This window comes from Mesocricetus auratus, unplaced genomic scaffold (genome assembly GCF_017639785.1).
Source record: "Mesocricetus auratus isolate SY011 unplaced genomic scaffold, BCM_Maur_2.0 Super-Scaffold_100025, whole genome shotgun sequence".
Taxonomy (NCBI): domain Eukaryota; kingdom Metazoa; phylum Chordata; class Mammalia; order Rodentia; family Cricetidae; genus Mesocricetus; species Mesocricetus auratus.
The window spans coordinates 15,179,828-15,195,616 of NW_024429206.1; the positions used below are offsets into that span (position 1 = coordinate 15,179,828).

Genomic DNA, 15,789 nt, shown 5'->3' on the forward strand with positions numbered 1-15,789 from the left:
TTTGGACTCCCATAGAACAATGTGAGGTGCACTCTCACCCTGAACTCTTGGGGGAGGGTCTAGGCCCTGCCCTATATGAAATGACAGACTATGCACACCCCCATGGAGGGCCTCACCCTCCCTGGGGAAATGAGGGGATAACGGGGGGGGGGGGTAGGGAGGGCTCGGGAGGAAGGGAGGGAATGGGAGAGGGACCTGGAACTGACTTGTGAAGCAACCTTGATTCTTATCTAAATTTAAACTGGAAAATAAAATTTAAAAAAAAATATAAAAAAAAACCATTATCAGAGCTTAGCATGGTAGCACAGGCCTTTAATCTCAGCATTCAGGAGGCAAAGGCAGGTGGATTGTGAGTTTGATGTCACAGAAAGCAAAAAACAGGAAGGAAGGAAGGAAGGAAGGAAGGTTAGTTAATGGAAACTTCAGGAAAAAAGATTTCACAATTACAATGAAGAAGTATAGTTAATGATACCTAGAATATACATTTACTGTTCTATTTTTTGTTTTGTTTTGCCTATATTTACCATTCTAGATCATTTATTCTATATTCACTCAAATGGTACCCTGAAACAGAACTTGATCCCCCCACCCCTACCCCACCTCTGTGTAGCTCTGTCTGTCCTAGAACTCTGTAGACCAGGCTGGCTTCAAACTCAAAGAGATCTGCCTGCCTCTGCCTCACGAGTGCTGGGATTTAAAGGCGTGCACTTGAAATTTTTATGTTTAACAATTTTAGTAAAAGGATTCAATGTGCACTGTAGAGAGACAGAGGGGCAAAGGGAAGGACCACCACCCTCTTCCCTGTTTCTCTTGCACATATGCATATCCTCTTTAGAAAGGAAAAACCCAGAATAGAATGTTTCAAATATTGTTTCCTTCAAACTTTCTTGGTATATTACAAAGTATCTTCCGACAGTATCCTCCTAAATTAATGTACAATATTCCTTCACAAGTAACTCATTTAACGAGGAATCTTTCAGTAGAAATTTAGGTTGCTTCTAATTTTGGACACTATAAATAAGGCCGCAGTACATTTCTTAAACATATCTCTTTGCGGTATCTATAAATACTACAATGTTTTTTGCAATCACTGGCAGACAGAAAAAAAAGAGCTTCAGTTCAAAGAAATGCAAAATAAATTTTGCATTCCAGAAAGTCTGTGATGATTTCTACTTGCATCTGCATTGTCTACATTCTGAGTTGTTTTTTTTTTTGTTGTTGTTGTTGTTTTTTTTGTTTTGTTTTGTTTTTCGAGACAAGGTTTCTCTGTGGCTTTGGAGGCTGTCCTGGAACTCACTTTGTAAACCAGGCTGGCCTCGAACTCACAGAGACCCGCCTGCCTCTGCCTCCCGAGTGCTGGGATTAAAGGCGTGCGCCACCAGCGCCCGGCCTGAGTTGTTTTTAAAAACAAAGCAAAACACCTGATATTTGGACATGGTGGAGCACACTTGACCCCAGAGCTAGAGAGGCTGAGGCAGGCAGCTAATGAATCCCAGCCAGGCTAGGACCTGTCTCAAAGGGTCCCACAACTAACCTGCTAACATAGTTAGAGGGAAAAAGAAAAGAAAAAACTTTCTCTCTTCTCATTAACACAAGTCTCTGTAGGGGATGGAGAAACGTCTCAGCAGTTAAGAGCATTTCCTGCTGTTGCAGAGGACATGGATTTAATTCCCAGAACCCACATGTTAGCTCACAACCTCCAGGCATATATGCAGTACACAGACATACATGAAGGCAAAACACTCATAAATATGAAATAATTTTTTAAAGGATTAAAAATAAATAAAGACAAGTCTCAATTAGTCCATGCCAATGTTGAATTCAATACATGGCTGATGATGACCTTAAACTTCTGATCTTGCCTCCATCTCTCAAATATTGGGACCATATATGTGCATTACCATATGCAACTTTTCAGTTTATTAATAGTGTGTGTGTGTGTGTGTGTGTGTGTGTGTGTGTATGTATGTATGTGTGTGTGTGTGTGTTACTGGGGATTCAACAATGGGTCTTCATATGCTAGGAGATGTTCTACCACCACTGGGCCACTCCTTCAGCCCTTATACCCAGTTTTGTGTGGTACTGGGGAGGGAACCCAGAGCTTTATACAACAGGCAAATACTCTACCAACCTAGCTATATCCCCAACCCAGTTTTATTTTCTGAGACAGGATCTAACAGCCTACTCTGGCTTTCAAATTGGGATCCTCCTGTCTCAGCCTGCAGAGCCAAGGGTGGCATGTGGTGAGCCACATCTCCACTTCAGTGTGTGATTTTTAACAACTGGATGGGTGTTCTTTTGTTTGCTTTTCGAGATGGTCTGTGTAGCCCTGGCTGTCCTAGAACTCACTCCATAGACCAGCCTGGCCTTGAACTCAGAGATCCACCTGACTCTGCCTTGAGTGCTGGGATTAAAGATGTACATCACCGCTGCTCAGCGAAGATAGGTGTTCTTTCTTTAACAGTGGGGCTGGAAATAACAGGCAGCACCTTGTGCACGCTATACGATAACTACCACAGTGCCACTCCAGTGCGGCGGGACACTTTTGGGTCCAGTTTTCCTTTTTCACGTGTGTACATCCTCGATTCCTTTTTTTGCTGCCACTTACTTTCTTAGTGAAGTAACACACATGAAGAGAAACTAATGACCTTTCAGAAGTCTCATAGGAACAGAACAGACCAATGATGTTCAGTGTATAAAACACACTAAGGGTTTCATACTGATTGAGCATTAAGTATCACCACATTTTCTGGGTTTTCTATGATGAGTCATAAATTTCAATAAAAAGTTTCAGAACCAGGGACAGTGAGAGGGCTGAGTAGGTAAGATTACTTGACTCCAACCCTCAGCACCTAAGTTTGATCCCTGAGACGCAAGAAAGGGTGGAAGGAAAGAGCCAACTCCACAAAGCTGTCACTGGACCTCCTCACACGGCCCATGGCATGTGCATTCCCACCACCATCACATACACATTTATACACATAAGGAAAACCAATTTAAAATTCAATCTTGTGGGTGTGAGGATGATCGGGCTGAGTAAGTTTGTATCCCCTTCAGAGGACAGTCTTCTCCAAACAGAGGGGCACCAGTGTTCCATCGAGGATGAGTAGCTGAGGCTCCCCTGACAGAGCCTCCAAGCAAGCTCTCAAAGCTGGAGAAATGGCACAGAGGTTAAGAGCAATGCCACGTGGGTTCTGGGAACTGACTTGACCTCCCGGACACTAGGCACTTATGTAGTATGCATAGGCAGGCGAAAAGCACACAAAATACAATTTTTAAAGTAATTTTAAAAACCAAAAAACAGAAAAAAATGGACACAGGCCATGTCACCTGACCATCTGCTGCTGAAGATGGCATTGCATCTCTCTAGCTGCCTTTCTAACCTCTACAGTCATTCCATTTGCAAAGCACAACTGTTTTCAGGTACTTATGAGATGGAAAGGGGTTCAGAAGTCATTACAGATGGTGGTGGTGGAGGACAAACAAACAGTAACACAAGGAAGCAGCACTTACTCAGCAATGTAAAATCTGTCCCAGGTATTCTGCTGCGCTGAGGGCAGAGCCCATGTTGGAGCACTCCCTAACATGCCCCAGGCCCTGGGGTTTCTCACCAGCATCTTACCAAACAAACAACAGGCGGAATGCTATTTGCCGCCATGAACACCATTTTCTTTTCTTCCTTTTTTTTTTTTTTTTTTTTTTTTTTTTTTTTGAGTCAAGGCTTCTCTGTGTAGTCCTGGCTGTCCTGGAACTTGCTTTGTAGACCAGGCTGGCCTCAAACTCACATCTGCCTGCCTCTGCCTTCTGAGAGCTGGGAAAAAAGGTATGCACCACCACCACCCAGCTAGAACACTATTTTCGTGAAGTCTAAAGGCAAAAATTAATTTTACTTCTGACAGCAAACATGTAGTTATGAAATAACTATAATCATCAAATCGTAACTGCACAGGCCAGCAGTTTTGACTGCTGCTTCAGTAGTTGTGGTGGTTTGAGTGAGAATGGTCCCCATACGCTCACACATTTGACTACTTGCTCCCCGGCTGGTGGAACTGTGTGGAGAGGATTAGGAGGGGTGGCCTTGTTGGAGGAGGTGTGTCATGGAGGACAGGAGCCATGAGGCTGCAAAAGTTTCTTGCCATCCCCACTGCACTCTCTATTTCCGGTTTAGTGTTTGAGAAGTGAGCTCTCAGCCATCACAGACTCTAAACTCTGCACTGTAAATTGCCTTGGTCGTGGTATTTTATCACAGCACTACAAAAGCAGCTAACACAGTGGTCATGCCCTCAGATGCTTCCAAGATCACAGACTGTATCCCGCCTCTAATGCAGCTCCCAGCTAAGCTGTCTCACCTGATTTAGTCGTGTCTGTAAAGTGATTCTTCCTCCAGGGGAAGGCATCCGGCTTAATGCTGCCTCAATCTGTTAATGAGAAAAAGTATTCAAATAAAAACAAAAGAATTTCAATCACTGGCAGAGAGCTCTCTGACAGAAGGGAGAGAAATGATCTCAGCTTAGCATTTTCTTGTCCATTTTGGGTGAACACAAGTCCCCTGGTACTCAGTCAGTAACAGCAGCGTGGCTCAAGGGCATTTCCAGTGCAGTTTGGTGTCCCTTGTGCTGTGCCCAAGGCTAATTCTCCATGACACATCTGACACTTGTCTTCTGTGGTGCTGAGTAAGAATGCTCCCTCCAACAGGCTCACAAATTTGAACGCTCAGTCATCAGGAGCGGCAGTACGTGAGAAGGATTAGGGGATGTGGCCTTTGGAGAAAGTGTGTCACCAGGGGTGGGCTTTGTGGTTTCAAAAGCCCAAGCCAAGCCCAGAGTCTCTTCCTGCTGCCTGCAGATCCAGATGTATAACTCTCAGCTACTTCTCAGCACCATGCCTGCCTGCATGTCCCCACGTTCCCTGCCGCCATTCTGCCACAATAATGGACTAAGCCTTAAGTAAAGCCCAGTTCTCTTTTATAAGAGTTGCCTTGGCTATGACATCTCTTCACAGCAATTGAACAGTGACTAGGACATTCTTCCTACCTTTTAACTTTTTTCTGTTAGTGGTTTGTGGTTGTCTGTTTAATTTGTTGTTGTTTTAGAGACAGGGTCTCACCATACAGTCCAAGCTGGCTTGTAACTTATGGTCCTCCTGCCTCAGCCTCCCAAGGGATGAGACACAGACACATGCCACCATGTCCAGCTCAGTAATTCCCTTCTGACCATTCCCTAGACATAAGCATTAGGTTCAGAAAAAAGATTTTTTTTATTATTTTGTTTGTTTACCTGGTCTTTTTCTTTTGTAAGTTCATCAAAGAATCGCTCCGTTTCAGCTAGGGTCCTAATTTTTGCTGTATATTCAAAATCATTCCCCTGTGGTGCTGCTGACAGGGACTTACACTGCTCAAGGCTAACTGATTTACTCTTCTCCCAGGCTTGTCTCACAGACACTTTCTTCACTCCACTTGGCAAGGTTTCAAGACAAGAGCTATGATTACCAGGGTTGTCGCTGGCTTTTTCCACATACTTTTTTTCTGTCAGAAAAGAAAGAAATTTCTTGTGTTTCTAATAGACTGAATACATATGAAACAGCTCGCTCAGCCTCACTTCTTGAGGGGAACTGCTGATGGGCTAAAGTGTAAGGAGAAAAGAAGCATCCTGTCTGTCTTCCCCAGGCCAGTTTCTCCAGACAGTCTCACACTCATTCAAGGCTGCTCTGGAACTCACTAAGCAGCCCAAAATGGCCTCAAAGTCATAGCAATCCTCCTGCTGTAGCCACCTGTGTGCTGGAATAAAATATGTGACCTGCCACACCCAGTTGAAGAATATTTACAGTTCACATTATTAGGACCTACCTAAGTGACTTCACATACCTTACAAATTTATTCCAGGCTTAAAGTTGTTAAATGACAATTGCCCACAGCCTGAGCAGCTTGTCAGCTGCAAAGGGTCAGAGGGGCACTGTACAGCATTGTCCTGACGACGACAATCAGCACCCTATGCCTCCGCTTCCCAACCTGCCCATCAACACACACGCAGCAAACACATGGGGAGTGCTCAGTCACAGGCCATCTTCAGAGCCCGGCAAGGACACCCGAATCCTGGAAAACGAGTGCCTCTAACTCTAACTAGTAAGTTTTAGGAAAGATACCTTCCGAGTCATCCAGAGAAAGAAACTGGAGCTGTTTCCTTGGGTTGGTTCGTTGTAATGTGGACACAGGAACAGTATCTAAATCATCCAAAAGGATATCAAATCTAGTGAATGAAGCAAGTTACTCGTGAGAAAAACATGAAGTAAGCTTTACTATTTTACTAGAGCTGAGCTGCACCCCAGGAACTCATATAGTCACATTTTCTTTCTTTCTTCCTTGCTTTCTTTCTTTCATGTTTTTGTTTTGTTTTGTCTTGTTTTTGAGATAGGGTTTCTCTGTGTAGCTGTCCTGGAACTCACTCTGAAGACCACACTGGCCTCAAACTCACACAGAGATCCACCTCTGCCTCTTGAGAGCTGGGATTAAAGGTGTGCGCCACCCCTACCAGGCTGTCACCCATTTTCTTAAAAGAAAGCTATTTTATGGTTTTCAAAACCAAAATTGAATGTATCTTTCCTAACACAAAGTTCTATGTCCACATTAGAAACTTAAATCATTGGCTGTCATGCCATATCTGACTTCCCTAAGAAGCTTCTGGAACAGATAGGGGAGGTGCTCTGATGGGGAAAGTGAGGCTGGCTGTGCTTAAGCCACTAGGTCTAAAACCAGGAGGCAAAATCCTTCCTAACTATCACTGATGGCTGGCCTACTTCAGGAATGGTTTCACTGCATCTAGAGACAGGCCCCTGCCGCCCTCACACTCACTGTACGGCACCAAAATGACCCTGTATCACATGCTTTGTTAGGAGCACAAAGAACCTTTTCTGCATCTAAAATCTGATGAGATGATGAGGCAGCATTTAAGATCTAGCAGTAGCAAGTTTCCATAGTTAAAAACTTATTTTTGCTGGGCAAAAATAAGTAGTGTACATGTTTAATCCCAGCATTGGGGAGGCAGAAGAAGGCAGATCTCTTCAAGCTCAAGGTCAGCCAAGTCTACAGAGAGAGATCCAGAACAGCCAAGGCTACACAGAGACCATGTCTCAAACAATCAAACCTATTTTCACATATAATACTTGATAATTCATATGATATTCACATAAATGACCTAATGTCACCGAGCCCCACTGACAACTGAAAAATCAGTAATAGCTAAAGCCATATTGATGGTTTAAAATCAGTTAATGGGGCCAGGAGGGATGGCTCAGTAGGTAAAGGCACCTGCCTCCAAACCTGATGCCCTGAAACCCACATGTTGGAAGGAGAAAATCAACTCCCACAAGTTGTCCTCTGATGTACACACATGCACCATGGCATACATGCTCACACATGCAAACAATAAATCAATAAAAGGTTTTGAAAACCAATGATTTTTTAAAATTCTACAATTTTACAAAACTTACCGAACTGGACTGCTTTCATTTTTGCTAAGCAGATGGCTAAATCCTGGGGACAAATTTTCTTTAGGGGACCTTTTAGGACTATAAGCCACAGTCACTGGTGTTAACATTATCTCTCTTTTTGCTAAAGAGGAAAACAAAGAAGAAATATGATTTTCATCTATATGTGTGCTGGCAGAACTTATTCCTAATTTTAAAATAATGAAATTTGCTGGGTGTTGTTTGGGCAGGCCTTTAACCCCAGCACTCAAAAGGCAGAGAGATAAGGAGATCTCTGTAAATTTGAGGCCAGTCTGGTCTACAGAGTAAGTCCTAGGACAGCCAGGGCTACACAGAGAAACTCTGTCTCAAAAAAGAAAAAAAAAAAAAAAGGAAGCAAAATTTGATGGTATTGAAGAAGACACAAAGTGAAAATAAAAAACACCCACAACTCTAATGTCTACAGGCAATCCCTGCTGACGCTTTAGTATACCAGACTAGAGTCTCAGCACTCTAGCTCAAAACTGGTTTTTCAAGATTTTAGAAGTCAAGTGGAAATAAGACAGAAACCAGTGCAGTAGTGACTGCTCCTGAACACAGGAGATACATACTTCCCTGAGAGGGTGCAAAAATGGACATGGAAAGTCAGTGCTTAAGCTTCAGGACAGCCTGCAACTGTGGGGAGGCAAGGCTAGGGGAGATGACACAGATCAGCTATGTAGGAAGCATCTTCTCCCATCCCTCTAAACTGTCTCAATTAGTGTGCAACGACAGCAACGTGCTCTAAGCTTTCAAAAGCAACTTCTTATGGTACTTAGGACCCTGTCCATGCCAGGCCAGGGTTCTACCATTGAGCTACATCCCAAGCCTTTTTTTACTTTTCATTTTAAAGCAGGGTCTTGCTAAGTTGCAGGCTAGCCTTGAACTACTCACACAGTAGCTCAGGCAGGCCTTGAACCTTGATCCTTAGCCTCCCAGGTAGCTGGGATGACAGACCTCCACCACAGGCCTGGCATATAAAATGAGGTTTCTTAGACTATGTTTGTAGCATCTGTGCACTCAAACAATTTCATTCTCTGGTTCTTCTCAGGGACCCTGTGCTCAGCATGCTCTGTTTGGGCTGAGAGCAAAATGAAACAGGAAAAGCAAGTGGGAAAAGTTACTCTCCCCAGCCCAAGGCACACACATTTCTTACTTGGAGTGTTGGCTTTACGACTGGAGGGTGGGAGAGATGACGATCTTTGTGACGCTGAACTCTGTCTCTTTGGTCTCTGATGACCACATTTCTCTGGGGAACGCCCTGTATTGACTGAAGGTTCAGTTTGCCGAGGATTCACTAATTCTGTATCAGAAAAACACAGGAAAATAAAGCAGACCTGGTTTCCACCATCTGCTTTAACACAGATGTCACTGCACAAGGCCCTCCACGGAGTGCATGCTCTGCTCCAAGCATATCCTCTATCTAGGCTGTAATAATGATTTGCACCGCATTTGATAAAAATACTTGGGAGGGAGTTTATAATGAATACATCCTGGCTTCCTGTTGCAACTGGCATTCAAGGTGAGTGCTTACAGAGTTTATTTTTAGGAAGCAGATTACTAATTTATTTACTAGAAGATGCTGCTGTGGGATGCAGCGCCACAGACCAGAGGGTGTGCCTGGCAGGTCTGAGAAGTAAGCATGGCAGGAAGTAGAAGGAGCAAAGGAGCAAGGCACAGTGGTGAACACCTGTCGGCCCAGCACTGAGGAGTGGAGGCAGGAGGTCAGACTTCAAGGTCACCCTCAGCAACACAGTGAGTTCCAGGCCAGGCTGGGCTATGTGAGATCTTGTCTCAAAAGAGAGGCATGGAGGGCCAAGAGAAAAATGTACGGTAGAGAGATAGGGATGGAAGGCAGAGACTGAGAAAATTACCTAGTCTTGGGGGAAAGAATACCCTGAAAGACGTTATTCTTCCTCTCTATAGATGTTCAGTAACCATGAAAAAGAATGGAGATAGGAAAAAAAATTGTTTTTCTGTATTTTTTGTCACTCCAGATTCTGTTGCCTCAGCCTCCGATTGTTGGGACAATGGGCATATGCCACCCTGTCCAACTTCTTCCTTATTTTGTGAATATCAAATGATGTGCAAGTAAGACAAACAGATGTAGACAAGCTCACCCTGTAGCCTAGGTAGGCTGTGATTTCAACCTCCTATCTTAGCACGTATAAGTGGGGTTATATGCCTGCATGGCCCAGCACATGCAGATCTTTTTTTTTTCTTCTTACTTTATTAATTATATGTGGGTGTGTTTGTCTACATATGGGTATGTGCATATGACTGCAGGTGCCTACAGAGGCTAGAGGCATCAGAGCCCCTGGAACTAGAGTTAACAGACTGTTGCAAGCTACCATGTAGATGCTAGGAACTGAACCCAGGTCTTCCACAAGAACAAGTGCAGCTAACCACTGAGCCATCTCAGTATAGGCCTTCTAAATAATCAGAACACAATTATGCAGTTTGCTTCATATGAAAGGTACATGCTATGCTAGGACAAAGATAAATTGTTATTAAGGGTCAGTTAGCTAAGAAATGGGGCTAGAGCAGTATCATAGGTCAGAACTTTTTTTCATTATTTGAGAATTTTATCTTTTTTTTTTTTTGAGGCAGATTCTTACTATGTAGCTCTGACAGGCATGGAACACACTATGTAGACTAGGATAGCCTCAAGTTCCTGCCTCTGCCTTGAAAGTGCTGGGATTAAAGACATGTGCTGTCATGCCTGGCTGAAAATATAATTATAAAGACTATAACATAAACTAAGGAAAAGAGGCCAGGTGATGGTGGTGGTGCACACTGTTGGGAAATGTCATTCTGTAAAAATGTGTCCGATTGGTTTGAATAAAGCACTGTTGGCCAATAGGGAAACAAGATAGGTGGGACTAGGAGTTGAGGAGGATTCTGGGAAAGAGAGGCAGAAGGAGACACCACGTAGCCACCAGAGGGGTAAGAGGTCCAGACTCTTTCTCTGGTAAGAAAAATACTTAGATTAACAATTATGGGTTAAATACTTAAGTCAGACATAGCCAGTAAGAAACCAAGCAAATGGCCAACAGCTTTATAATTAATATGGTGTTCTGTGAGTTATTTGGGGGTTCAGACAATGCAGCAGGACCCAGGCGACTGGTAAGGAAAACACTACACTCTACAGCACACTTTTAATCCCAGCACTCAGAAGGCAGAGGTAGATGGATCTCAGTGAGTTCAAAGCCAACCTGGTTTACAGAGTGAGTTCCAGGACAGCCAGAGTTGCACAAAGAAACTCTGTCTCGAAGAACAAAAAGAAAAAAAAATCAAGGAAAAGGGCAGACACCTCTTTCTTTCTGTCCACATCAAGCAAGAAATAAAATACTACTTAGGGGGGTTAGAAAGATGGCTCATCAGTACTTACTGCTCTTGCAGAGGGCTTGGGATCAGTTCTCAGGACCCACACAGGGGCTCACAAACATTCATAAGCCCAGTTTCGGGGATCTGATTCCTCCATGGGTACCAGGTTCACATGTGGTACACATTCATATATGAAGGCAAAACACTCACAGACATAAAATAAAATCAGTAAATCTTAAGATCAACAAATCTTACAATTAAAAAAAAAAACAACTTACCACTTGAGGTATCCACTTTCTCTGTCTGTGTGCCCCAATTCTTAAACATTCTTTCTTCATCAAGTTCCTTTAAAGCTTTCATGACTGGTGTGTCTGGAGTGTCCCTCTCCTTTTTAATCAATAAGCTCGCTGGTGAACGTCCAAGTGAAGAGTCCTTTTCTGGAGGAGAATGGTATCTAAAACAGTAGCTGCAATTGTAACTGCTGTGGGCTGAACATTTGCATGTCCCCTACCCCGAAACATACAGAGAACAGCCTAACCTTAGCTGAAGGATTTGGAGTTGAGAGCCTTTAAAAGGAATGAAGATTAGACAGGCCATAAAAAGATTAGACAGGCCATAAAAAGATTAGACAGGCCATAAAAGAGTAGCCCACAATAGCTTGAAGGTCTTTATAAAAAGAGGGAGGAAAACAGGCCTGACAGTGCACACATGCCTGTAATCCCAGCATTTGGGAGGCTGATGCAGGAGGATGGTCAAGATTTCCAGGTCACCCAGAGACACACAGCAAGACTAGCTACAAAACAAAACAAAACAACAAAAAAAAAACCCACAAAACTCTGGCCTCAGGAGGTCCCTGTACACATACACTCTCTTTATATTCTCTCTCTCTCTCTTCTCTCTCTCTCTCTCTCTCTCTCTCTCTCTCTCTCTCTCTCTCTCTCTCTGTGTGTGTGTGAGAGAGAGAGAGAGAGAGAGAGAGAGAGAGAGAGAGAGAGAGAGAGAGAGAGAGAGAGAGAGAGAGAGAGAGAGAGAGAGAGAGAGCACTCCGTCTGTTGCACATTAAGAGCAGGCCTTGTGAAACACAGCCAGGAAGAGGGCCCTCTCTAAGACCTCTGCCATGCTGGCACCAGAAATGGAGAAATCCATAAATGTATGTAAGTCTTTAGTCTGTGTTAATTTGTTGTAGCAAACCATGCTAAGTTTACTAGGACAGTCAGGGGAGTAACAGGAGAGTTGACAATTAGTCTCCATATGCATGCTATAATGCAAATAATTAAAACTGAACCTGTGTATAGCAAGCCAGTGCTTCTTAGTCCTTTAAACATCCTAGCATATGCAGAAATTTCTATCTGTGTGGTACCCAGAGTGCATGGCTAAGCTTTCTCAGGCTATGCCAAGAGTGAGATTATGCGACAGTCCTAACAAGCCTGCACTGTGCCCGGAGCAAAGGCAGAGCAGCCCTGCAGAGCCTCTGAAGGGCTGGGGAAATGGAGCCACTGCTATGCTTTCTATGCAAGTTAAGATAGTAAAACATTAGCAGGCTGGATGTAACGGCTCCTGCCTAGAATCCCACACATGGGAGTGAAAAGCAGAGATCAGGAGTGTGATCAAGGCGTCCTGTTCACACCCACAGCTGAGCTTTGCCAGAAGACAGTCACCCAGCTGCATCTACTCATCAACACCATCTTGAGTAGATTCCTCTTTCCACAACAGGCAAGGCCCATTTCTGAAAGACTCACACCCTGTCCACTCTCCTCCAGCCCCATCCTGGCTTTCACAACCCAGGAAGATCCTCAGGTCCAACTTCAAAGAGAAGGTAGGAACTCCTATTACAAGAACTGTTTCTTGTCTCTCCTCCCCACCCCCAACTCTCACAGTCCAACTTTTGACTAGCTCCTCTCCAGGAGACAGCTGCATCTCTATGAAAGCACTCCTCAGCAGTTATCTCACCCAGGAACAAAGGTTTCCTCCAGCTGGTGATCTATCTTCCTGTCCCCAGTGTCCAGAGGCTGCCCAGTAAAGATGGAGTACTCTGCTCCTGGAATCAGCCACTTCCTTCTGCTGACATCCGAGGTCGCTAGTGTGCTGGAAGACAAGAAACATTCCATGGCATCACAAAGTTTGCACTTCGACAGGCATTGGTGGCGCACGCCTTTAATCCCAGCACTGGAGAGGCAGAGTCAGGTGGATCTCTGTGAGTTCGAGGCCAGCCTGGTCTACCGAGCAAGTTTCAGGACAGCCTCCAAAACAATACAAGGAAACCCTGTCTTGAAAAAACCAAAAGAAAAAACAAAAACCAAAGTTTGCACTTCAATTTAAAGAAAATTTATGTATATAAAGCATGGGTGGATGTTTTGTCTATGTGTGGTACCCAACAAGGCCAGAAGAGGGCATCAGATTAACTATGAGCCACCATGTAGGTGCTGGGAACTGAACTCAGGTCTTCTGGAAAAGCAACCAGTGCTCTTAACCACAGATTCATTTTTCCAGTTCCTTGCACTTCAACTTAGAACATTTATGTCAGAACAACTCATTTCGAAGTTTGACTTACATATTTGCACAGTGATTCAGAAACCACATATGGACAACATATACTTAAAAACTGAATTTTATAGCTGGGCAGCAGTGGTGCCCACCTTTAAACCCCAGCACTTGGGAGACAGGCAGATCTCTGTGAGTTTGAGATCACCCTGATCTATAAGAGCTAGTTCCAGGACAGGCTCCAAAGCTACACAGAGGAAACTCTGTCTCAACCGCCCCCCCAAAAAATATATACATATACATATACATATACATACATACATACATACATACATACATACATACATACATGAATTTTATTTTAAAGGCTTCTGCCTGTCCTGGAACTCACTTTGTAGACCAGGCTGGCCTTGTACTCACAGAGATCTCTGCTTCTCAAGTGCTGGGATTGAAGGCATGTGTCCCACCACCTGGCTATTTTAAGGTTTTGAGAGTCAACTGAACTTCTGAACATTCCTCTAACATGGAGAAGAGTCAGATACTCATGGCTTTGCACAGCCTACTACCTGCATTCTAGCACATTCAGTCCCCTTCTGTCTACACTAGCTTAGAGTAAGCACAGCTGCTTTCCCATTCCCTACAACACTACTTGCATTCTCCAAAGCAGCATTAAGTCAAAAGTCTCATTCTGCTACCCAACTCCTCACAGTGGCTACTGTAACACTGGTACAGGGTTAAAACTATTACTTCCTCTGTATCTGTATATGGAGCTCGATCCCCAGGACCCCCATAATGGAAAGAGTGAACAGACCCTTGCAAGTTGTCTTCTGATCTTCACACACATGCACAGAAATGTGCTTGTGCATGTGTGCACACGTGCACACACACGCAAACACACACACACATATATGGTAATAAATAAATAAAATGCAAATGATAATTTTTGTTTTTTTCAAGACAGGGTTTCTCTAGCTATCTTGGAACTTGCTCGGTAGACCAGGATGGCCTTGAACTCAGAGGTCCGCCTGTCTATTCATCCTGAGTGCTGGGATTTAAAAGCATGCACCACTACCACCTGGCCAGATAATATTTTTTAAAACCTAGCTTCCCCAAGGTTCACATCACTTACTCAAGCAAACAAACAAATGAATAAATGTAAATGATAATGATTAGAAATCCAGCTTGTCAAGGTTTACATCTAGTGGAATGAGACTGTGAACCACTGCAGAGCATGGGAGCCTATGCCTTAAACTCCAGCACTCAGGAGGCAGAAATGGGTCTCTGAGCTCCAGGCCAGTCTGGTCTACTTAGAGTAAGAACTCAAGGAGTAACCTAGAGGCAGGAAATGATGCTTTCTTCCTGGCTTACTCTCCAGGCTCAAGTTCAGCCAGCTTTCTGAAACACCCCAGGTTCACCTGCCTAGAGGAGCACCACCCACAGTAGGCTGGGCCTCCCACATGAATGTCAATCAGAAAATGCTCTACAGACTTGATTAAAGGTCCATCTAATAGAGGTAGTTTTTCAGTTGAGGTTCCTGATTCCCAGATGACTCCAGTTTGTGTCAAGTTGACAAACTTAACCAGCACAAACCTATCTCATCTCCAGACCTGCTGTCGCCACCACACTAGGCAACCTTGACCTCTAGACCAATGACCCAGTCTACTCGGTCGTCTACCTCAAAGGACACAGCCAGATTCTGTCATAATCAGAGATCACAGTTCTAGGGAAACTGGCACCCCATAGCTCTCCCAACTTCAGTTCCTGTTGCTGCCAAGCACCAACCTGGCAACTAGCCAGCAAACCCATGGCTCCCACTCACCCAGCAATCCTAGCTTCACTAGACTAGCTCCTCTGTCCACTCTGGCATGCACAGCTGCCTCCTTAACTACTCACTACCCTGACTCCAAGTCTCACAGCTGACCAGCAGCGAAACCCCCCACTTTGACCACAGCAACCTTACTTCCTATCCACACTCCCATGGCTGAACTTTGCTGTACACGTTACCTAACTGTGCCTACCCAGCAACCCCATCCTCAGTGGACAGGCCCTCCCCTTGATGAGCAAGCTCCACTTCTGGAACAAGTCTGCATGGCGGCCTTCAGTCGGGATAACCTCAGGTCTGATGTAAGAGAGAAAGCAAGACCCTAGGAGAACACACTGCCTTTCACACCTAACCTAATAGGAGTCCTCCCTCCATTTTCACTTCGACCCAGGCCACTCGTGTCCTTTCAGACAAGACCTCTCAGTGAGCCAGGACCTGCCCCAGGGCCCTGTGCACTGCTCAACAGGCTCTCTGCCACAGCAACAGCCCCTTTCCCTCAAGTTTTAAATTAAGAAACATTTAGAACATTCCTAGAAAATTACGCAGAATACTACAACAAGCACCCACCTACCCACTCTCGGTTTTAACAGATGCTTAGATCTTGGCCATATTTGTTTTTAAATGTGAGACATAACATTGTATACATATATATAGCTGCG

At 44.3% G+C, this 15,789-nt stretch overlaps 1 protein-coding gene across 5 annotated transcripts in view; it reads right to left on the reverse strand.

The window, feature by feature from the left end:
- Mphosph9 (M-phase phosphoprotein 9) overlaps positions 1–15,789 on the reverse strand; it is a 65,187-nt gene that overhangs the window by 4,763 nt on the left and 44,635 nt on the right. For 3 of the 5 annotated variants that reach the window (XM_013120932.3, XM_013120931.3, XM_013120930.3), the window contains exons 16-22: positions 12,778–12,912; positions 11,106–11,281; positions 8,657–8,803; positions 7,486–7,606; positions 6,142–6,245; positions 5,277–5,524; positions 4,350–4,418 (exon numbers count right to left, since the gene is read on the reverse strand). In XM_013120932.3, coding sequence (XP_012976386.1) covers positions 4,350–4,418; positions 5,277–5,524; positions 6,142–6,245; positions 7,486–7,606; positions 8,657–8,803; positions 11,106–11,281; positions 12,778–12,912 — 1,000 coding nt within the window. Of the gene's footprint in view, positions 1–4,349; positions 4,419–5,276; positions 5,525–6,141; positions 6,246–7,485; positions 7,607–8,656; positions 8,804–11,105; positions 11,282–12,777; positions 12,913–15,789 lie in introns of those variants that run through there. The other 2 variants (XM_040731161.1, XM_040731162.1) reach the window with 2 other exon arrangements.